A 23,539-nucleotide genomic window follows, 5' to 3' on the forward strand; every position below is an offset into this window, starting at 1 on the left:
TGATATTACAACCAAATAGTTAACATTCAAATAACAATCCCTTTCAAACGGCACGCAGTTGTCAATGGTTTTAGTGGACCTTGCTCCCTCAGCAGGCAAATCGAACGCTCTGCACCTTATTGAGACATTTTGTTGATAACGACCTTTAAGGCCTCAGACTGAGAATGTCCCAGTGTTCTAACTCTCTCAGCCAATAAGAAGACACTGCTGCCGCTCACACTGTATTGTTACTGCCAGACGAAACTGGACCAAACCGGGCTGAACTGGACCAGACCAAACAAGACCACACCAGACAGAGCCAGCTCCCCTCCCCCAGAAGACACAGGGCCAATCTAAAATGGCACCCTATTCCCTATCAGGCTCTGGCCAAAATAACTACACTATATAGGGCAATAGGGTGCCATCTACTCCCAGTAGACCCTCTATTTAGTATTTAGATCAACAGTAATAACAGAGCTATGCTTGTAGATTTATTATATTACAACTGTGACATTTTGATAATATGAAAATCATTACTTTTGTTCATAAGAAAAAAATCTATTAAAAAAAAAACATTTTTGTTATGAGTTTTCTCTTGTCAACAACCAAGGTCCAGTACTGGTATAGCTTTTGAATATATCTGACAACCAGTGTTGGGGAAACTACTCTGAAAATGTGGTTTACCAAACTACCAATTATGCCACACTAGAAGAAGTAGCTACACTAAAGCTACCCTTAAGAAAAATATTGTTTACTTAACTGAAGTTACTTTGAAAAAGCAGTTCACTATATACAAACTACTTTGTGAAAATGTATCATATGAAATATCGTAGACTACAAATTATAAGAATGGATCACTCTGGAGTCAGAATGTGTAATTCAGCCGATAAACAAAAATGATGTTTAAAGTGAAAATAAGGAACGTCTGATGCCAAAACAGAAAGGAAATTATCGCCTCCTTCACCCATATTTTCCTTTCTTTTTACAGAAAAAGTAGTGGGTAACATAGTTCCACACTCCCCAACACTGTTGACAACTGCCTTTTAAAAGAGAACAAGTATAGTTCATCCTGACACCTTCCATGTCTTCCAAATGTTGCTAAACGGGAGGTGAGGGAACACTGACATTTTAAAGAGTGTTTTTGATGTATTTGTGTCTCTTTTACTGTAAATGTAATGTGTAAAGTCACCACATAGACAAGTCAAACACCGCTGGCGCTCCAGGTCCAGATCTCCCGGTAAGAGTCCACCCCCTGGTGGACTACAGCGTAACTGTCACCGCATTACAGTTACCGTGGAGACCACTCAACAAAGCTTGTCTAGTTGTTTTGGTTGGAGAGCTTGGCTAGCTAGAGGATAAATACTAGCCAGTTACCTAGCTAACTTACAATAAGTACACAAACATAACAAGCATCTGCACCACCATGGCTCACGTTAGGACATACAGACCAGACGTCCGTGTTGGAAACTGGAGGGAGGACGTTACATTGGAGGAGGTGAGTGTCTCCAGAAGAGCACAGTTGCTACGGGCATGGCTAGCTAATTAAATGATGATGCCAGAGAAGCCGGTGTTGGAAGGATATATTGGCACGGGTATATATATTGGCACAATGTGAAGTTGGCGTTAAAGCAATATTAGTTGGTGCTTAGATATTCGACATACTACTTATTATTATTATTATTATTATTATTCCAGCGCCTCCTACAGCCTTTATGCTAGAAACGCCATTCTAACTTCAGAAGGTGCGGAATGGTTTGGATCGAGTTGCTTGTATACCACTTTTTGATGCGTGGTATAGGTTTTATGATGCGTGGTAAAGGTTTTATGTGTGCTATAGGTTTTATGATGTGTGGTATAGGTTTTATGATGCGTGGTAAAGGTTTTATGTGTGCTATAGGTTTTATGATGCGTGGTATAGGTTTTATGATGCGTGGTATAGGTTTTATGTGTGCTATAGGTTTTATGATGCGTGGTATAGGTTTTATGCGTGGTATAGGTTTTATGATGCGTGCTATAGGTTTTATGATGCGTGGTATAGGTTTTATGATGCGTGGTAAAGGTTTTATGTGTGCTATAGGTTTTATGATGTGTGGTATAGGTTTTATGATGCGTGGTATAGGTTTTATGATGCGTGGTATAGGTTTTATGATGTGTGCTATAGGTTTTATGATGTGTGGTATAGGTTTTATGATGTGTGGTATAGGTTTTATGATGCGTGGTATAGGTTTTATGATGCGTGGTATAGGTTTTATGATGTGTGGTATAGGTTTTATGATGCGTGGTATAGGTTTTATGATGCGTGCTATAGGTTTTATGTGTGCTATAGGTTTTATGATGTGTGGTATAGGTTTTATGATGCGTGGTATAGGTTTTATGATGCGTGCTATAGGTTTTATGTGTGCTATAGGTTTTATGATGTGTGCTATAGGTTTTATGATGTGTGGTATAGGTTTTATGTGTGCTATAGGTTTTATGATGTGTGCTATAGGTTTGATGCATGGTATAGGTTTTATGATGTGTGGTATAGGTTTTATGATGCGTGGTATAGGTTTTATGATGTGTGGTATAGGTTTTATGTGTGCTATAGGTTTTATGATGCGTGCTATAGGTTTTATGTGTGCTATAGGTTTTATGTGTGCTATAGGTTTTATGATGTGTGGTATAGGTTTTATGATGCGTGGTAAAGGTTTTATGTGTGCTATAGGTTTTATGATGTGTGGTATAGGTTTTATGATGTGTGCTATAGGTTTTATGATGTGTGGTATAGGTTTTATGATGTGTGGTATAGGTTTTATGATGTGTGGTATAGGTTTTATGATGTGTGGTATAGGTTTTATGATGTGTGGTATAGGTTTTATGATGTGTGGTATAGGTTTTATGATGTGTGGTATAGGTTTTATGATGTGTGGTATAGGTTTGATGATGTGTGCTATAGGTTTTATGATGTGTGGTATAGGTTTTATGATGTGTGGTATAGGTTTTATGATGTGTGGTATAGGTTTTATGATGTGTGGTATATGTTTTATGATGTGTGCTATAGGTTTTATGATGTGTGGTATATGTTTTATGATGTGTGCTATAGGTTTTATGATGTGTGGTATAGGTTTTATGATGTGTGGTATAGGTTTTATGATGTGTGCTATAGGTTTTATGATGTGTGGTATAGGTTTTATGATGTGTGGTATAGGTTTTATGATGTGTGGTATAGGTTTTATGATGTGTGGTATAGGTTTTATGTGTGCTATAGGTTTTATGATGCGTGCTATAGGTTTTATGATGTGTGCTATAGGTTTTATGATGTGTGGTATAGGTTTTATGATGTGTGCTATAGGTTTTATGCGTGGTATAGGTTTTATGATGTGTGGTATAGGTTTTATGATGCGTGGTAAAGGTTTTATGTGTGCTATAGGTTTTATGATGCGTGGTATAGGTTTTATGATGCGTGGTATAGGTTTTATGCGTGGTATAGGTTTTATGATGCGTGGTATAGGTTTTATGATGCGTGGTATAGGTTTTATGTGTGCTATAGGTTTTATGATGCGTGGTATAGGTTTTATGCGTGGTATAGGTTTTATGATGCGTGCTATAGGTTTTATGATGCGTGGTATAGGTTTTATGATGCGTGGTAAAGGTTTTATGTGTGCTATAGGTTTTATGATGTGTGGTATAGGTTTTATGATGCGTGGTATAGGTTTTATGATGCGTGGTATAGGTTTTATGATGTGTGCTATAGGTTTTATGATGTGTGGTATAGGTTTTATGATGTGTGGTATAGGTTTTATGATGCGTGGTATAGGTTTTATGATGCGTGGTATAGGTTTTATGATGTGTGGTATAGGTTTTATGATGCGTGGTATAGGTTTTATGATGCGTGCTATAGGTTTTATGTGTGCTATAGGTTTTATGATGTGTGGTATAGGTTTTATGATGCGTGGTATAGGTTTTATGATGCGTGGTAAAGGTTTTATGTGTGCTATAGGTTTTATGATGTGTGGTATAGGTTTTATGATGTGTGCTATAGGTTTTATGATGTGTGGTATAGGTTTTATGATGTGTGGTATAGGTTTTATGATGTGTGGTATAGGTTTTATGATGTGTGGTATAGGTTTTATGATGTGTGGTATAGGTTTTATGATGTGTGGTATAGGTTTTATGATGTGTGGTATAGGTTTTATGATGTGTGGTATAGGTTTGATGATGTGTGCTATAGGTTTTATGATGTGTGGTATAGGTTTTATGATGTGTGGTATAGGTTTTATGATGTGTGGTATAGGTTTTATGATGTGTGGTATATGTTTTATGATGTGTGCTATAGGTTTTATGATGTGTGGTATATGTTTTATGATGTGTGCTATAGGTTTTATGATGTGTGGTATAGGTTTTATGATGTGTGGTATAGGTTTTATGATGTGTGCTATAGGTTTTATGATGTGTGGTATAGGTTTTATGATGTGTGGTATAGGTTTTATGATGTGTGGTATAGGTTTTATGATGTGTGGTATAGGTTTTATGTGTGCTATAGGTTTTATGATGCGTGCTATAGGTTTTATGATGTGTGCTATAGGTTTTATGATGTGTGGTATAGGTTTTATGATGTGTGGTATAGGTTTTATGATGTGTGCTATAGGTTTTATGATGTGTGGTATAGGTTTTATGATGTGTGGTATAGGTTTTATGATGTGTGGTATAGGTTTTATGATGTGTGGTATAGGTTTTATGATGTGTGGTATAGGTTTTATGATGTGTGGTATAGGTTTTATGATGTGTGCTATAGGTTTTATGATGTGTGGTATAGGTTTTATGATGTGTGGTATAGGTTTTATGATGTGTGGTATAGGTTTTATGATGTGTGGTATAGGTTTTATGATGTGTGCTATAGGTTTTATGATGTGTGGTATAGGTTTTATGATGTGTGGTATAGGTTTTATGATGTGTGGTATAGGTTTTATGATGCGTGGTAAAGGTTTTATGTGTGCTATAGGTTTTATGATGTGTGGTATAGGTTTTATGATGTGTGCTATAGGTTTTATGATGTGTGGTATAGGTTTTATGATGTGTGGTATAGGATTTATGATGTGTGGTATAGGATTTATGATGTGTGGTATAGGTTTTATGATGTGTGGTATAGGTTTTATGATGTGTGCTATAGGTTTTATGATGTGTGGTATAGGTTTTATGATGTGTGGTATAGGTTTTATGATGCGTGGTAAAGGTTTTATGTGTGCTATAGGTTTTATGATGTGTGGTATAGGTTTTATGATGTGTGCTATAGGTTTTATGATGTGTGGTATAGGTTTTATGATGTGTGGTATAGGATTTATGATGTGTGGTATAGGTTTTATGATGTGTGGTATAGGTTTTATGATGCGTGGTATAGGTTTTATGATGTGTGCTATAGGTTTTATGATGTGTGGTATAGGTTTTATGTGTGGTATAGGTTTTATGATGCGTGGTATAGGTTTTATGATGTGTGGTATAGGTTTTATGATGTGTGGTATAGGTTTTATGATGTGTGGTATAGGTTTTATGTGTGCTATAGATTTTATGATGTGTGCTATAGGTTTTATGATGTGTGGTATAGGTTTTATGATGTGTGGTATAGGTTTTATGATGTGTGGTATAGGTTTTATGATGTGTGGTATAGGTTTTATGATGTGTGGTATAGGTTTTATGATGTGTGGTATAGGTTTTATGATGTGTGGTATAGGTTTTATGATGCGTGGTATAGGTTTTATGATGTGTGGTATAGGTTTTATGATGTGTGGTATAGGTTTTATGATGTGTGGTATAGGTTTTATGATGTGTGGTATAGGTTTTATGATGTGTGGTATAGGTTTTATGATGTGTGGTATAGGTTTTATGATGTGTGGTATAGGTTTTATGATGTGTGCTATAGGTTTTATGATGTGTGCTATAGGTTTTATGATGTGTGGTAAAGGTTTTATGATGTGTGCTATAGGTTTTATGATGTGTGGTATAGGATTTATGATGTGTGGTATAGGATTTATGATGTGTGGTATAGGTTTTATGATGTGTGCTATAGGTTTTATGATGTGTGGTATAGGATTTATGATGTGTGGTATAGGTTTTATGATGTGTGCTATAGGTTTTATGATGTGTGCTATAGGTTTTATGATGTGTGGTAAATGTTTTATGTCTGCTGTAGGTTTTATGGAATCCATTTTGTTGCCCCCCCCCATCCGCTTTCATGGCATTTCATTAAGATTCTAAGGCTTCCTATTGTGACATCACTTCCAACCGTCATTTTCTCATGCAACTTTTGACCCAAATCAGCTAATTATTCCTAATTTGCAACCACTTAGACAAAATATTCCAAGCTTACCAGCTTCGTATACTTCTCTGCTACTCAAATCTGGCGTTTGGACCAAACTTAACATTCGGATCAATATTTACAGCAATTTAAGTAACCACATCAACATTTTCTGTAACATTTTTGCAAACAACGTCAATTTTGACCACTACCACGAAAAGTTAGTGTATGGGCTATTCGTCTACGGAATCAAAATATTCAATACGGAACTTATGGTACAGTTGTTTTTGTAACTGCATTACCACATGTTTTTCAAACTTTCCCAAACAGCTGCCGTTTTGACCACAACCACATACAACAATCTGACAGCAACCACACAACTGCTTACCATATCTAGTGACAACAACCACACAATTACATACCACAACCACACATTTAACTATTGACCATATCCAAACTACCGACCACAACTTCTGACTAAATCAAATGAATTTCGATGGTATTTAAAAATGACATTTTTACACTTCTTTCACTTTCACAAACAAACGTATAAAGAGCTTTAGCTAGCTCCACCAACTTTCATTACAACTTACAACTTTACTTGTAAAGAGCTTTAGCTAGCTCCACCAACTTTCATTACAACTTACAACTTTACTTGTAAAGAGCTTTAGCTAGCTCCACCAACTTTCATTACAACTTACAACTTTACTTGTAAAGAGCTTTAGCTAGCTCCACCGACTTTCATTACAACTTACAACTTTACTTGTAAAGAGCTTTAGCTAGCTCCACCGACTTTCATTACAACTTACAACTTTACTTGTAAAGAGCTTTAGCTAGCTCCACCGACTTTCATTACAACTTACAACTTTACTTGTAAAGAGCTTTAGCTAGCTCCACCAACTTTCATTACAACTTACAACTTTACTTGTAAAGTTACCGTCTAGTTTTTATACAATATTATTTTTGTTTGGGGACTTCACTGATGTCTCTGTCCTTGGCGCGCACACACACACACGCACGCACGCACGCACGCACACACACACACACACACACTGAGCTGTGTCTCTCCACACACACACACACACACACACACACTGAGCTGTGTCTCTCCACACAGGACACACTGAAGGACTTCTTGGATAGGAAGGAGAGGGGAGAGCTGATGGTGCAGAAAACTGGGTTCCTCAAACAAAACATCCTCAAACAGGTCAGAGTATCTTAAATAAGACATCAGTCAGTCTTATACCCCCCGTCCCCGTCCCACGTCCCCACTTGTCTTTTCCTACTAGCTGACATTTCTGAAAGCTACTTTATTGAGGACAAATGTACTTACTATGACTGAGATATGTAGTTGTTCCATCTAGATGAATGCATTAATCTGTATCACTCTGGATAAGTTTCTGCTAAATAACTCAAATGTAATGTAATGTGTGTGTGTGTGTGTGTGTGTGTGTGTGTGTGTGTGTGTGTGTGTGTGTGTGTGTGTGTGTGTGTGTGTGTGTGTGTGTGTGTGTTTAGGTTAACCTGTCTGTTTCTGTGGGAGGTGCAGTGTGTTTTGGTGATGTTGTGATGCTGGTGAATGTGTGCGGAGACAACAGCTGCTCAGTCAGCATCTACGCTGACCTGACCAACGTGGGGGAGGGGCCTAGTCCAGGTACACACACGTGTGCCATAACTCTATCCCTGAGGGAAAGTCACTAAGCCAGAAGTAATATTTAGGATTTTCAAAAGACAAGCTTCATCCATGTCACCAATGTGGATACTGTCCAATGATAGTGATGATGATGATGATAGTGATGATGATGATAGTAGTAATAGTGATGACAGTGATGATGATAGTGGTGATAGTGATGATGATAGTGGTGATAGTGATGATGATGATGATGATGATGATGATGATGATGATGATGATGATGATAGTGGTAATGATGATAGTGATGATGATCATAGTGGTGATAGTGATGATGATGATAGTGATGATAGTGGTGATAGTGATGATGATAGTGATGATGATGATAGTGGTGATGATGATGATGATAGTGATGATGATGATAGTGATGATGATGATGATGATGATAGTGGTGATAGTGATGATGATGATAGTGGTGATAGTGATTATGATGATAGTGGTGATGATGATGATGATAGTGATGATGATGATGATGATGATAGTGGTGATAGTGATGATGATAGTGATGGTGATGATGATGATAGTGGTGATAGTGGTGATGATGATGATGATGCTAGTGGTGATGATGATAGTGGTGATAGTGGTGATGATGATGATGATGATAGTGATGATGATGATAGTGATGCTGGTGATAGTGGTGATGATGATGATGATGATGATGATGATGATGATGATAGTGGTGATGATGATGATAGTGATGATGATGATGATGATAGTGGTGATAGTAATGGTGATGATAGTGGCGACGATGATGACCGTGTTGATAGTGATGATGATGATAGTGATGATGAATATGATGGTGATGATGATGATGATGATAGTGGTGATAGTGATGATGATGGTGATGATAGTGGTGATGATGATGATAGTGATGATAGGGATAATGATAGTGATGCTGATGATGGTGATAGTGATGATATTGATAGTGATGATTGTGATGATGACCATGATAGTGATGATGCTAGTGATGACAGTATTGATAGCAGTGATGACAGCGATGATAGCAATGATGATAGTGATGCTGATGATATTGATAGTGATGATAATGATGATAGCAATGATAGCAATGATGATAGTGACAATGATGATAGTGACGATAGTGACGATGATGGTGATGATGATGATAGTGGTGATGACAGTGACGATGATGATGATAGTGATGATGATAATGATGGTGGTGATGATGATAATATAAACCCTGTTTGTCTCTTTAGCCATTCAGGCTCCCTGTGGGGTCAGTGGGGGGAGGAGTCTGCAGCCATGCACACGCAACGCATTCATCATCAGCAGGTACACACACACACACACACACACACACACACACACACACACACACACACACACACACACACACACAGGAATAGGTGTTTTTTAACATTGCGGTGTGTGTCCAGTGTGGATGGCAGTGCAGAGGGAGAGCCTCTGCGCTATAATCAGAGTTTCGCCCTCAGAACAACTAGTGGCTTTGCTGGAGGGGTGAGTTCCAGAGACACACACACATAAACATCTAACACTATACATATTAGACCTCTATAAGAAAAATACATGAACCTAACCGTAACCCATAGAACTACATTATATACCTCTATAATATAATACATAACCCCAATCCATAGAACTACATATTGTACCTCTATAATATAATACATAACCCCAATCCATAGAACTACATATTGTACCTCTATAATATAATGTATACATTTAACCTAACCCATAGAATTACATATTAGAACTCTAATATACAATTAGAACTCTAATATACAGTACATACATTTAAATTATCTTTAATATGATCTCTGTGGGAGAGTACCCCTAACCTCTAACAGACATGTACCCCTGACCCCTAACAGGCATGTATTCCTGACCCCTAACCCCTAACAGACATGTAACCCTGACCCCTAACCCCTTACAGACATGTATCCCTGACCCCTAACCCCTTACAGACATGTATCCCTGACCCCTAACAGACATGTAAACCTGACCCTTAACCCCTAACAGACATGTAACCCTAACCCTAACCGACATGTATCCCTGACCCCTGACAGACATGTCTCCCTGACCCCTAACAGACTTGTACCCCTGACCCCTAACAGGCATGTATTCCTGACCCCTAACCCCTAACAGACATGTAACCCTGACCCCTAACCCCTTACAGACATGTATCCCTGACCCCTAACCCCTTACAGACATGTATCCCTGACCCCTAACAGACATGTAACCCTGACCCTTAACCCCTAACAGACATGTAACCCTAACCCTAACCGACATGTATCCCTGACCCCTTACAGGCATGTAACCCTGACCCCTAACAGACATGTATCCCTGACCACAAACAGACATGTATCCCTGACCCCTGACCCCAAACAGACATGTATCCCTGACCCCTAACCCTAACCGACATGTATCCCTGACCCCTAACAAACATGTATCCCTGACCCCTAACAGACATGTAACCCTGACCCCTAACCCTAACCGACATGTATCCCTGACCCCTAACCCTAACCGACATGTAACCCTGACCCCTAACCCTAACCGACATGTATCCCTGACCCCTAACCCTTAAAATACATGTTTGTCTGACCCCTAACCCCTAACAAACTCGTACCATGGAACTAGAGAAAGCACCAGCTTTAATACTATGCTTACTGAATGTGTGTGTGTGTTTTACAGTTGTATCTGACGAGTGACCACAAGACCTTCCAGAAGGTGATTGCTTTTTTTTTCATTGAAGGACTGACCCTTAACAGACATGTATCCCTGACCCTTAACAGACATGTATCCCTGACCCTTAACAGACATGTATCCCTGACCCTTAACAGACATGGATCTCTGACCCCTAACAGACATGTATCCCTGACCCCTGACAGACATGTATCTCTGACCCCTAACAGACATGGATCTCTGACCCCTAACAGACATGTATCCCTGACCCCTGACAGACATGTATCCCTGACCCTTAACAGACATGGATCTCTGACCCCTAACAGACATGTATCCCTGACCCCTAACAGACATGGATCTCTGACCCCTAACAGACATGTATCCCTGACCCCTGACAGACATGTATCCCTGACCCTTAACAGACATGTATCCCTGACCCCTGACAGACATGTATCCCTGACCCTTAACAGACATGGATCTCTGACCCCTAACAGACATGTATCCCCGACCCCTAACAGATATGTATCCCTGACCCCTGACAGACATGTATCCCTGACCCCTGACCCCTAACAGACATGGATCTCTGACCCCTAACAGACATGGATCCCTGACCCCTGACAGACATGTATCCCCGACCCCTAACAGACATGTATCCCCGACCCCTGACAGACATGTATCCCCGACCACTGACAGACATGTATCCCCGACCCCTGACAGACATGTATCCCTGACCCCTAACAGACATGGATCTCTGACCCCTAACAGACATGTATCCCCGACCCCTAACAGACATGTATCTCTGACCCCTAACAGACATGTATCCCCGACCCCTGACAGACATGTATCCCTGACCCCTGACAGACATGTATCCCTGACCCCTGACCCCTAACAGACATGTATCCCTGACCCCTGACAGACATGTATCTCTGACCCCTAACAGACATGTATCTCCGACCCCTGACAGACATGTATCCCCGACCCCTGACAGACATGTATCCCTGACCCCTGACAGACATGTATCCCTGACCCCTAACAGACATGGATCTCTGACCCCTAACAGACATGTATCCCCGACCCCTAACAGACATGTATCTCTGACCCCTAACAGACATGTATCCCCGACCCCTGACAGACATGTATCCCTGACCCCTGACAGACATGTATCCCTGACCCCTGACCCCTAACAGACATGTATCCCTGACCCCTGACAGACATGTATCTCTGACCCCTAACAGACATGTATCTCCGACCCCTGACAGACATGTATCCCCGACCCCTGACAGACATGTATCCCTGACCCCTGACAGACATGTATCCCTGACCCCTGACCCCTAACAGACATGTATCCCTGACCCCTAACAGACATGTATCTCTGACCCCTAACAGACATGTATCCCTGACCCCTGACAGACATGTCTCCCTGACCCCTAACAGACTTGTATCCCTGACCCCTAACAGACATGTATCCCTGACCCCTAACAGACTTGTATCCCGGACCCCTGACCCCCAACAGACATGTATCCCTGACCCCTGACATACATGTATCCCTGACCCTTAACAGACATGTGTCTCTGACCCCTAACAGACATGTATCTCCGACCCCTGACAGACATGTATCCCCGACCCCTGACAGACATGTATCCCAGACCCCTGACAGACATGTATCCCTGACCCCTGACCCCTAACAGACATGTATCCCTGACCCCTAACAGACATGTATCTCTGACCCCTAACAGACATGTATCCCTGACCCCTAACAGACATGTATCTCTGACCCCTAACAGACATGTATCCCCGACCCCTAACAGACATGTATCCCTGACCCCTAACAGACATGTATCCCTGACCCCTAACAGACATGTAACTCTTTCTTTCATTGAAGGACTGCTTCATTCATGTCTCCTGGATTGTGTTCAGGCATTCTTCACTTAATCTTCATTTTTTTCTTACTTTATTTTTATCTCAGTTTTCTTTCTTATCGTTTCTGTGAGGTATATTTTAGCTAGGTTATGAAATATGCTTTGCTGTGATTTGAAGTGTGCCAAGAAGTCCCGCCTCCAGGAAGTGATCATGGAGCATCAGGCTAACTTCCTGTCCTGGTGGAAGGTTCTACACAATGACCCTCAGGAAAGACTGGAGCATGAGGGGCTGCCTGTTCCTGTACGTAAAGAAAACAACACACACACACACAGTTCTGTTATCAGTAGACCAGTTTATACCTTGTGGTAGCATGGGGTATTTGTGATCCGATCAACATTATCCAATCACTATCTGATCAACATTTGACGTGTCTACCCTTTGTTGTAAAATGTGTCCCTTTTCTGTCTACTGTGTCCACCTTGTGACCAGACTTCCTGGTCCCTCTCTATATGCAAATCATTTGACAGATATTCTTTGAAAATATGTTTTTTTTAATTTAAGACACTTATTGATGCTATATGTCAATGGTGCCACCTGTCAATGATTTGAGGGCACTATAATGATGGTTTGACCATCCAGATCTGTTTACACTTGTTAGATTTCCAGACACAATGGGCCCCTGTCTACCTCCAGGTGCGGTCAGGAACTTCTGATCTGTCTCTCTACAGGCCAACAGTAAAGTTATGTAAATCTGTGTCTCTACAGGCCAACAGTAAAGTGATGTAACTCTGTGTCTCTCTACAGGCCAACAGTAAAGTGATGTAACTCTGTGTCTCTACAGGCCAACAGTAAAGTGCTCATCTCCCACTGCAAGACCAACCAGGCTCTGGCTGTTCTAGGACAACACATCCTGTGGTAAAACTTTACTTGACATTTCACATTAGAGAACCCTGTAAAGTTACACAGGATAGAATCAGCAGTAGTCTATGTTGTATTTTGTAGTAGTAATAGCACTACTAGTATCTAATATTAAACATATTCCTGCAGGACTCTGTATGGTAAAGAATGTAGTAGTATTAGTAGTGGTAGTAGCGTAGTAATAGTATATAATGCAGGACTCCATTTGGTAAAGAATATGAGGTGACAGTAGTAGTAGTAGTATTAGTTATATAGTGTATTATTTCAACATAACTCCATATGGTAAATAATATGAGGTGAAAACAGTACTACTACTAGTAGTAGTAATATTAGTAGTTAGTGTATTATTTCAACATAACTCCATATGGTAAAGAATATGAAGCGTTAGTAGTATAGTAGTTACATTGTGTATTTTGTTTTTACAAAACTCCATTTGGTAAAGAATATGAGGTGACAGTAGTAGTATTAGTTATATAGTGTATTATTTCATCAGAACTCCATATGAGGGATAGTAGTAGTAGTAAGTATGGTAGTATTTTTTTAATTTAACCTTTATTTAACTAGGCAAGTCAGTTAAGAACAAATTCTTATTTACAATGACGGCCTACACCGGCCAAACCTGGGCCAATTGTGCGCCAGCCACCCTATGGGACTCCCAATCACGGCCGATTGTGATACAGCCTGGATTCGAACCAGGGTGTCTGTAGTGACGTCTCAAGCACTGAGATGTAGTGCCTTAGAACACTTTGCCACTCGGGAGCCCAACCCTAGTAGTTGTAGTTGTAGTATTATTAAATCTAATCAAATCAAATCAAATTTATTTATATAGCCCTTCGTACATCAGCTGATATCTCAAAGTGCTGTACAGAAACCCAGCCTAAAACCCCAAACAGCAAGCAATGCAGGTGTAGTTGTAGTTGTAGCTAGTAGTACTACAGTTGTATTATTGTTTATTATTGTACCTAACAGGAGTCCATATGGTAAAGAATATGAGGTGACAATAGTGTTGTAGTAGTAGCTAGTAGTACTACAGTTGTAATATTGTGTATTAATGTGTCTAGCATAACTATGTATGGAAAAGAATACGAGGTGGCAGTAGTAGTGTTGGAGTAGCTAGTAGTACTACAGTAGTAATATATTGTGTCTAACAGGACTCTGTATGGTAAAGAATATAAGGTGGCAGTAGTAGTAGTAGTCTAGTTTTACTGTAGTAGTAGTAGTTTTACTATAGTAGTAGCAGTATCTAGTAGTAGAATTAGTAGTATTAGTATTTTATTAGTAGAATTAGTGTTGTAGTAGCAGTAGTAAAAGCAGTATTATAGTAGTAATATTGTGTATTATTGTGTCTAACAGGGCTCCATATGGTAAAGATTACACTGGTAGTAGTAGCAGTAATAGTAGTAGTATTTTTGTAGTAGTAGTAAGTAGTAGTACTACAGTAGTAATATTGTGGATTATTGTGGCTAACAGGGCTCCATATGGTAAAGAATACGAGACAGCAGAAGTAGTAGTAATCCCTAAAATGGCGCCGGAGAAGAAGGCAGATGTTTTACATGCCCCCAACCTATTGTGTTTTTTTGTTCATTTATCTGCGTTGTTTTTTACTTATTTTGTACATAATGTTGCCGCTACCGTCTCTTATGACCGAAAATAACTTCTGGACATCAGGACTGCAATTACTCACCACGGACTTCCTTTAACGAGTCTGACGGGGACAACGCGTACTATATACTGCTTTCTCAGGAACAGGCCCAGATCCCCGTGATTTGCGTGAAGAGAAGGCGGAGAAAAAGAGGACCTACGTGGAAGATTAAACTACCAAGGTACTTTCTTGTATACTGGAGCCTCAGAATGGAATGAGTTGCCTCTGCCAATAAAAACAACGTTCTCTCTGGACAGCTTTAAAAGTAAAGTAAAAAATATGTTTGATGTCTTCTATGCCCATATAAATAACCCCTATGATGTAACTGGAATGACGAGATAGATGTTCTTGTTTTATTATTTCACTGCCATACTGTGTTCGATCTTGTCTCAAGAGGACCACAATGGAAAAAAGTCCCAGACTTTATTGTGTGTTATCCTCAATGATTTTATTCATGTGCATGTATGGCTTTTAAGTTTAATGTGTGCTTGTTTTTTAAAATGGTTGAATTAATAAACTAAACAGGTCATTCAAAACTGTATCTTATCCTTCACGGAGTCGTGGCTGAACGACGACACTATCAACATACAGCTGGCTGGTTATACGCCACATCGGCAGGATAGAACAGCGGCGGACTATGTATTTTTGTAAACAACAGCTGGTGCACGATATCTAAGGAAGTCTCAAGGTTTTGCTCGCCTGAGGAAGACTATCTCATGATAAGCTGTAGACCACACTGTCTACCTAGAGAGTTTTCATCTGTATTTTTCGTAACTGTTTACATACCACCACAGTCAGCTTGTAACGGTTGTCATCGGTGGAAAGAGAGGACCAAAGCGCAGCGTGGTAAGTGTTCATCTTTTTTTAATGAAACTGAACACTTCAAAATACAAAACAACAAAGTGAAAACCGAAACAGTTCTATCTGGTGCAGACACACAAAGACTGAAAATAACCACCCACAAAACACAAAGGAAAACAGGCTACCTAAATATGGTTCTCAATCAGGGACAACGATAGACAGCTGCCTCTGATTGAGAACCATATCAGCCAAACACAGAAATAGAAAATATAGAAAAACTAACAGACTGCCCACCCCAACTCACACCCTGACCATACTTAATAAAGTCCAAACAAAGGAATAAAGGTCAGAACGTGACAGTACCCCCCCCCCCCCCCCCTCAAAGGTGCGGACTCCGGCCGCAAAACCTGAACCTATAGGGGAGGGTCTGAGTGGGCGTTTGTCCGTGGTGGCGGCTCTGGCGCGGCACTTCACCACAGTTTTTGTCCGCCTCCTCCACCGCCCCTGTGGCCTATTATGAGCGGCGACCCTCGCCGCCGACCGAATGGACGGGAGATTCCGGCAGCACCGGACAGACGGGAGACTCCGGAGTGAAGGACGGAGTGAAGGACGGCTCTGGCAGCTCCTGGCTGGCTGACGGCTCTGGCAGCTCCTGGCTGGCTGACGGCTCTGGCAGCTCCTGGCTGGCTGACGGCTCTGGCGGCTCAGGACAGACGGGAGACTGTGGCGGCTCAGGACAGACGGGAGACTGTGGCGGCTCAGGACAGACGGTAGACTCTGGCGGCTCAGGACAGGCGGGAGCACCTGTAGGGAGAAGATAGCTACACTGTTTGTATTCGGTCATGTTTCCGGTCACCTTGCCCTGATTAAAAGCAGTGGTTCGTGCTTTCAGTTTCGCGCGAATCCGCGGTCAATCCGCGGTTTCTGGTTTGGGAATGTTTTAATGTTTGTTGTGGGTACGACATCGCCGGTGCACTTGCTAATAAACTCGCTCACCGAATCAGTGTATTCATCAATGTTGTTGTTTGACTTAATGCGGAACATATCCCAATCCACGTGATCGAAGCAATCTTGAAGCGTGGAATCAGAATGGTCGGACCAGCGTTGATCAGACCTGAGCGTGAGAGCTTCCTGTTTTAGTCTCTGCCATCGATGTGTCTGCTTGGGGGAGAATATATGCGGCTGTGATTATAATCGAAGAGAATTCTCTTGGTAGATAATGCGGTCGACATTTGATTGTGAAGTCAGGTGAACAGAAGGACTTGAGTTCCTGTATGTTGTTATGATCACACCACGTCTTGTTAATCATAAGGCATACCCCCCCCCCCCGCCCCTCTTCTTACCAGAAAGATGCTTGTTTCTGTCGGCGCAATGCGTGAAGAAACCAGCTGGCTGTCCCGACTCCGATTGCGTGTCTCGAGTGAGCCATGTTTCCGTGAAGCATAGAACGTTACAGTCTCTTATGTCTCTCTGGAAGACAACCCTTGCTCGGATTTCACCAACCTTGTTGTCAAGAGACTGGACATTGGCAAGTAGTATGCTCAGGAGTGGTGCGCTTTGTGCCCGTCTCCGGAGCCTGACCAGAAGACTGCTTCGTCTGCCCCTTTTACGGCATCGTTGTTTTGGTTCGCCGGCTGGGATCTGATCCATTGTCCTGGGTGGTGGGCAAAACACTGGATCCACTTCGGGAAAGTCAATGACTTTGTAAGTGAGGAGCACAGATAAGTAGGCAATAATCCAAGCACAAAAGATGTTTCAGTGTTTCAGGCTTCTTGTTGGAGGGTAGGGCCACCTCACCATGTTCTGTAGATCACAGCTCCTGGCTGACTGGCCTCTCAGGACAGACTGGTGGCTCTGGCGGCTCAGGACAGACTGGCGGCTCTGGCGGCTCAGGACAGACTGGCGGCTCTGGCGGCTCAGGACAGACTGGCGGCTCTGGCGGCTCAGGACAGACAGGAGGCTCTGGCGGCTCAGGACAGACGGGAGGCTCTGGCGGCTCAGGACAGACGGGAGGCTGTGGCGGCTCAGGACAGACGGGAGACTGTGGCGGCTCAGGACAGACGGGAGACTGTGGCGGCTCAGGACAGACGGTAGACTCTGGCGGCTCAGGACAGGCGGGAGCACCTGTAGGGAGAAGACGGAGAGACAGCCTGGTGCGGGGGGCTGCCGCCGGAGGGCTGGTGCGTGGAGGTGGCACCGGATAGACCGGAGCATGCAGGCGCACTGGAGCTCTTAAGCACCGAGCCTGCCCAACCTTACCTGTTTGAATGCTCCCCGTAGCCAGGCCAGTGCGGAGAGGTGGAATAGCCCGCACTGTGCTGTGCTGGCGAACCGGGGACACCATGCATAAGGCTGGTGCCATGTATGCCGGCCCGAGGAGACGCACTGGAGACCAGATGCGTAGAGCTGGCTTCATGGCACCTGGCTCGATGCCCACTCTAGCCCGGCCGATACGAGGAGCTGGAATGTACCGCACCGGGCTATGCACACGCACCGGGGACCGTGCGCTCCACCGCATAACACGGTGCCTGCACGGTCCCTCTCGCTCTCCGGTAAGCACGGGAAGTTGGCGCAGGTCTCCTACCTGAACTCGCCACACTCCCCATGTGCCTCCCCCAATACATTTTTGGGGCTGCCTCTCGGGCTTCCAGCCGCGCTGCCGTGCTGCCTCCTCATACCGGCGCCTCTCTGCTTTTGCTGCCTCCAGTTCTGCTTTGGGACGGCGATATTCCCCTGGCTGAGTCCAGGGTCCTTTGCCGTCCAGAATCTCCTCCCAAGTCCTCTCCTGCTGCTGCCCGTTACCACGCTGCTTGGTCCTTTGTTGGTGGGTGGTTCTGTAACGGCAGATCTCCTCGTCGTCTGAAGAGGAGTAAGGATCGGACCAGAACCACCCACCCCAACAGTGAAACCCAGGCTACCTAAGTATGATTCTCAATCAGAGACAACTAACAACACCTGCCTCTGATTGAGAACCATACTAGGCCGAAACAGAAACCAAACATAGAAAAACTAACATAGACTGCCCACCCCAACTCACGCCCTGACCATACTAAATAAAAACAAAACAAAGGAATAAGTCAGAACATGACACAGCTGGCACTAAGACAGCATTGAATGAGCTGTATTCCGCCATAATCGCTGCTGCTGTCCCTTCTTCACAACGCTGTCTGTGTGGGTGGATGATTTCAGTTTGTCCGTGATGTGTACACAGAGGAACTTCAAAACTTTCCACCTTCTCCACTACTGTCCCATCAATGTGGATAGGGGGCTGCTCCCTCTGCTGTTTCCTGAAGTCCACGATCATCTCCTTTGTTTTGCTGACATTGAGTGTGAGGTTATTTTCCTGACACCACACTCCGAGGGCCCTCACCTCCTCCCTGTAGGCCGTCTCGTCGTTGTTGGTAATCAAGCATACCACTGTGGTGTCGTCTGCAAACTTGATGATTGTGTTGGAGGCGTGCATGGCCACACGGTCATAGGTGAACAAGGGAGTACAGGAGAGGGCTCAGAACGCACCCTTGTGGTGCCCCAGTGTTGAGGATCAGCGGGGTGAAGATGTTGTTACCTACCCTCACCACCTGGGGGCGACCCGTCAGGAACTCCAGGACCCAGGGTCTCGAGCTTAATGATGAGTATGGAAGGTACTATGGTGTTAAATGCTGAGCTGTAGTCGATGAACAGCATACTTACATAGGTATTCCTCTTGTTCAGATGGGTTAGGGCAGTGTGATTGTGATTGTGTCGTCTGTAGACCTATTGGGGCGGTAAGCAAATTGGAGTGGGTCTAGGGTGTCAGGTAGGGTGGAGGTGATATGTTCCTTGACTAGTCTCTCAAAGCACTTCATGATGACGGAAGTGAGTGCTACGGGGTGGTAGTCATTTAGCTCAGTTACCTTAGCTTTCTTGAGAACAGGAACAATGGTGGCCCTCTTGAAGCATGTGGGAACAGCAGACTGGGATAAGGATTGATTGAATATGTCCGTAGACACACCAGCCAGCTGGTCTGCGCATGCCCTGAGGATGCAGCTGGGGATGCCGTCGGGGCCTGCAGCCTTGCGAGGGTTAACATGTTTAAATGTTTTACTCACGTTGGCTGCAGTGAAGGAGAGTCCGCAGGTTTTGGTAGCGGTGGCACTGTATTGTCCTCAAAGCGAGCAAAGAAGTTGTTCAGTCCGTCTGGGAGCAAAATCCTGGTCCGTGACGGGGCTGGTTTTCTTTTTGTAGTCTGTGATTGACTGTAAACCCTGCCACATACCTCTTGTGTCTGAGCCTTTGAATTGCGACTCTACTTTGTCTCTATACTGACGCTCAGCTTGTTTGATTGCCTTGCGGAGGGAATAGCTACACTGTTTGTATTCGGTCATGTTTCCGGTCACCTTGCCCTGATTAAAAGCAGTGGTTCGTGCTTTCAGTTTCGCGCGAATCCGCGGTCAATCCGCGGTTTCTGGTTTGGGAATGTTTTAATGTTTGTTGTGGGTACGACATCGCCGGTGCACTTGCTAATAAACTCGCTCACCGAATCAGTGTATTCATCAATGTTGTTGTTTGACTTAATGCGGAACATATCCCAATCCACGTGATCGAAGCAATCTTGAAGCGTGGAATCAGAATGGTCGGACCAGCGTTGATCAGACCTGAGCGTGAGAGCTTCCTGTTTTAGTCTCTGCCATCGATGTGTCTGCTTGGGGGAGAATATATGCGGCTGTGATTATAATCGAAGAGAATTCTCTTGGTAGATAATGCGGTCGACATTTGATTGTGAAGTCAGGTGAACAGAAGGACTTGAGTTCCTGTATGTTGTTATGATCACACCACGTCTTGTTAATCATAAGGCATACCCCCCCCCCCCGCCCCTCTTCTTACCAGAAAGATGCTTGTTTCTGTCGGCGCAATGCGTGAAGAAACCAGCTGGCTGTCCCGACTCCGATTGCGTGTCTCGAGTGAGCCATGTTTCCGTGAAGCATAGAACGTTACAGTCTCTTATGTCTCTCTGGAAGACAACCCTTGCTCGGATTTCACCAACCTTGTTGTCAAGAGACTGGACATTGGCAAGTAGTATGCTCAGGAGTGGTGCGCTTTGTGCCCGTCTCCGGAGCCTGACCAGAAGACTGCTTCGTCTGCCCCTTTTACGGCATCGTTGTTTTGGTTCGCCGGCTGGGATCTGATCCATTGTCCTGGGTGGTGGGCAAAACACTGGATCCACTTCGGGAAAGTCAATGACTTTGTAAGTGAGGAGCACAGATAAGTAGGCAATAATCCAAGCACAAAAGATGTTTCAGTGTTTCAGGCTTCTTGTTGGAGGGTAGGGCCACCTCACCATGTTCTGTAGATCACAGTGATGGGTGTGTGGTCTTGCATTAGTTCTAAATCTAAGTGACTTGTGATACACAGTGCCCAGTATCTGAAGGATGCTGGCTGAGGTTTGCATGTGTCTTGTCTTTGGCATCATTAAAAGTGAAGACTTATTTTATCAAATCGATTCTCTGAAATTATTATTATTATTATTATTATTATTATTATTACGTGATTTAACTAATAATGTACATTTTATTAACTAGGAAGTCGGGGCACCACGGACAATCTTCAGATTACAGTTATGCTTTTCCGAATATAACTCTTCAGATATTTTAATATCTGATCAATTAGTCTTCTATTAATGAATTATTATTAGTCTTCTATTAATGAATTATTATATCAGTCTCATCTGAATGTCGTAAATTGTTGGTTATCTGCATGAACCCAGCCTTTACTCTAAATCATCCATACACCAGTTGGCTTAATCATTTATTTACTAACTAAATAATCACAGAAATGCACAAACAGTAGATATTGGTTACTAAAAATGATAGAGAAGATTCCCTAGTGGGCTAAACTGATATGACGGCTTGGTGGACAAAGGGAAGGGGGTGGGACTGAGAAAGAGCGGGAAAGACAAAAATGGATTCATTACACAGTCTATAATTATATACATTGAAATGCTAATCCTTCACACGTGAACGGCCGCTCATTCGGGAATAATTGCAAGTACATATTTATGGTGTATGTCATTGTTGTCTTCTCTTTTGGAATCCAGTCCGTCTGCTGGAGAGTTCATCCAAGTCTTTCTTTCTGTTTCCCTGAAGATCAAAGTATTTCGTGGTTAGAATGGATACTTCAGAGAACCATTCAGAAATGATCTCATAGACTAGGTGTTTCGGCGGTTGTCGGTATTCGCATCCCAGGGTTACCTCATTTTTAGCTGCAGACTAGTAATTAGTATCTAAGATTTGCTCTTATTCTGAAGGAATCGATAGTCTCGGAGTTTAACCATTTCCAGCCGTGTGGGCAATGCTCCACGTGGTATTCTGTCCTTCGTGAGGTCACCAAATGAAACACACTCAACATAGCTGTCCCTTAAGTGTCCACGGACCCTTCCCACATTCTTACAAGTGGACATATAGTTTACTTTTCCCATTTTGGGGATTTAGGAGTTCGTCCACGTGAAATCCTGTGTTCACTCTGTGGTCTCTCTCTCTGCATGGCCAGGGGGAGAGAGTCTCCGCCAGGAATTTACGACCTGAGATAACAGAACCTGGGTGTAGGAGAGAGTGAGAGAGGGGGAAGCCATGATCTATACCCAGAAAGGGCCACGTCATGACACATGTAAACTATATTAGGTCTTTCCTGACACATAAAGAAACAAGATTTATTCCTGAAATAAAACCCAACTTTTGAGATACAAATTGTATGTGCTGTTTAAAACGACATTTTTAATCTATCCAGATACCAAGATAAGAGGCCACCCTTTCAATGTGTTGATAATTTACTGTTAAAATCTGTCTGCTTTGAGATTGGAAAAAAATATGAACCGTCTTTCCATTGGTGAATTTGTTTCTGAATGTCGTCAAATTATGAAAAGCATCTTCAATTTAGAGGCACGGGATTGTAGCAGTATAGTAGTAATATTGTGTATAACTGTGTCTGACATGACTCCGTATGGTAAAGAATATGAGGTGGCAGTAGTGTAGTAGTAGTGCTAGTATTATTGTCTCTAACAGGACTCTGCATGGTAAAGAATATGATGTGACAATAGTCATAGTGTAGTAGTAGTGGTATTGATGTAGTAGTAATATTATATATTGTTGCAGGACTCTGTATGGCAAATAATACGAGGTGGCAGTAGTAGTAGTATTGTAATAGTGTAGTAGTAGTACTATTGTAGTAGTAGTAGTATTGTAATAGTGTAGTAGTAGTACTATTGTAGTAGTAGTAGTATTGTAATAGTGTAGTATTAGTACTATTGTAGTAGTAGTAGTATTGTAATAGTGTAGTATTAGTACTATTGTAGTAGTAGTAGTATTGTAATAGTGTAGTATTAGTACTATTGTAGTAGTAGTAGTATTGTAATAGTGTAGTATTAGTACTATTGTAGTAGTAGTAGTATTGTAATAGTGTAGAAGTAATATTATACTGTATATTCCTGCAGGACTCCGTATGGTAAAGAATATGAGGTGACAGCCCACACCTTCCTGGACTCCCATAAGGCCGAGCGAGACATCAACCATTGGCTGCTGCTGACCGCTGACCCTGCAGGGGCCGGGCTTACTCTACTGGACCACCCATAGACACACAATGGCACTTAACACACACACACAAGGGAATATTAAATTAAGTGGCACAGTCTCAATAAAGGTTTGATTCTGATCATCTCGTTTTTATTACTGCTCTCAGAAAGTGG

General features: G+C 42.5%; 1 protein-coding gene across 2 annotated transcripts; it reads left to right on the forward strand.

Moving 5' to 3' along the window:
- Window positions 1-981: 981 nt before the first annotated feature.
- Window positions 982-23,505, forward strand: cfap161 (cilia and flagella associated protein 161). Of its 2 annotated transcripts, XM_036969200.2 has the most exons (9): window positions 982-1,474; window positions 7,368-7,457; window positions 7,769-7,904; window positions 9,155-9,230; window positions 9,335-9,416; window positions 10,611-10,646; window positions 12,639-12,761; window positions 13,303-13,376; window positions 23,288-23,505. In XM_036969200.2, the coding sequence occupies exons 1-9, from the start codon at window positions 1,403-1,405 to the stop codon at window positions 23,424-23,426; spliced, it is 828 nt and encodes a 275-aa protein (XP_036825095.2). In that variant the 5' UTR covers window positions 982-1,402; the 3' UTR covers window positions 23,427-23,505. The 2 variants fall into 2 exon arrangements, with proteins under 2 accessions (XP_036825095.2, XP_090086924.1); XM_090230798.1 differs by lacking the exons at window positions 13,303-13,376; window positions 23,288-23,505 and adding an exon at window positions 13,190-13,225.
- Window positions 23,506-23,539: the final 34 nt, after the last annotated feature.

Source organism: Oncorhynchus mykiss, chromosome 4 (genome assembly GCF_057628025.1).
Source record: "Oncorhynchus mykiss isolate SJ-2025 chromosome 4, ASM5762802v1, whole genome shotgun sequence".
Lineage (NCBI taxonomy): Eukaryota > Metazoa > Chordata > Actinopteri > Salmoniformes > Salmonidae > Oncorhynchus > Oncorhynchus mykiss.

Coding starts and splice junctions, on each gene's coding strand:
- cfap161 (XM_036969200.2), top strand. CDS start 1,403: ATGGCTCACGTTAGGACATACAGACCAGACGTCCGTGTTGGAAACTGG. Junction 7,458..7,768: donor AACAAAACATCCTCAAACAG/GTCAGAGTATCT, acceptor GTGTGTGTTTAG/GTTAACCTGTCTGTTTCTGT. Junction 9,231..9,334: donor AACGCATTCATCATCAGCAG/GTACACACACAC, acceptor GTGTGTGTCCAG/TGTGGATGGCAGTGCAGAGG.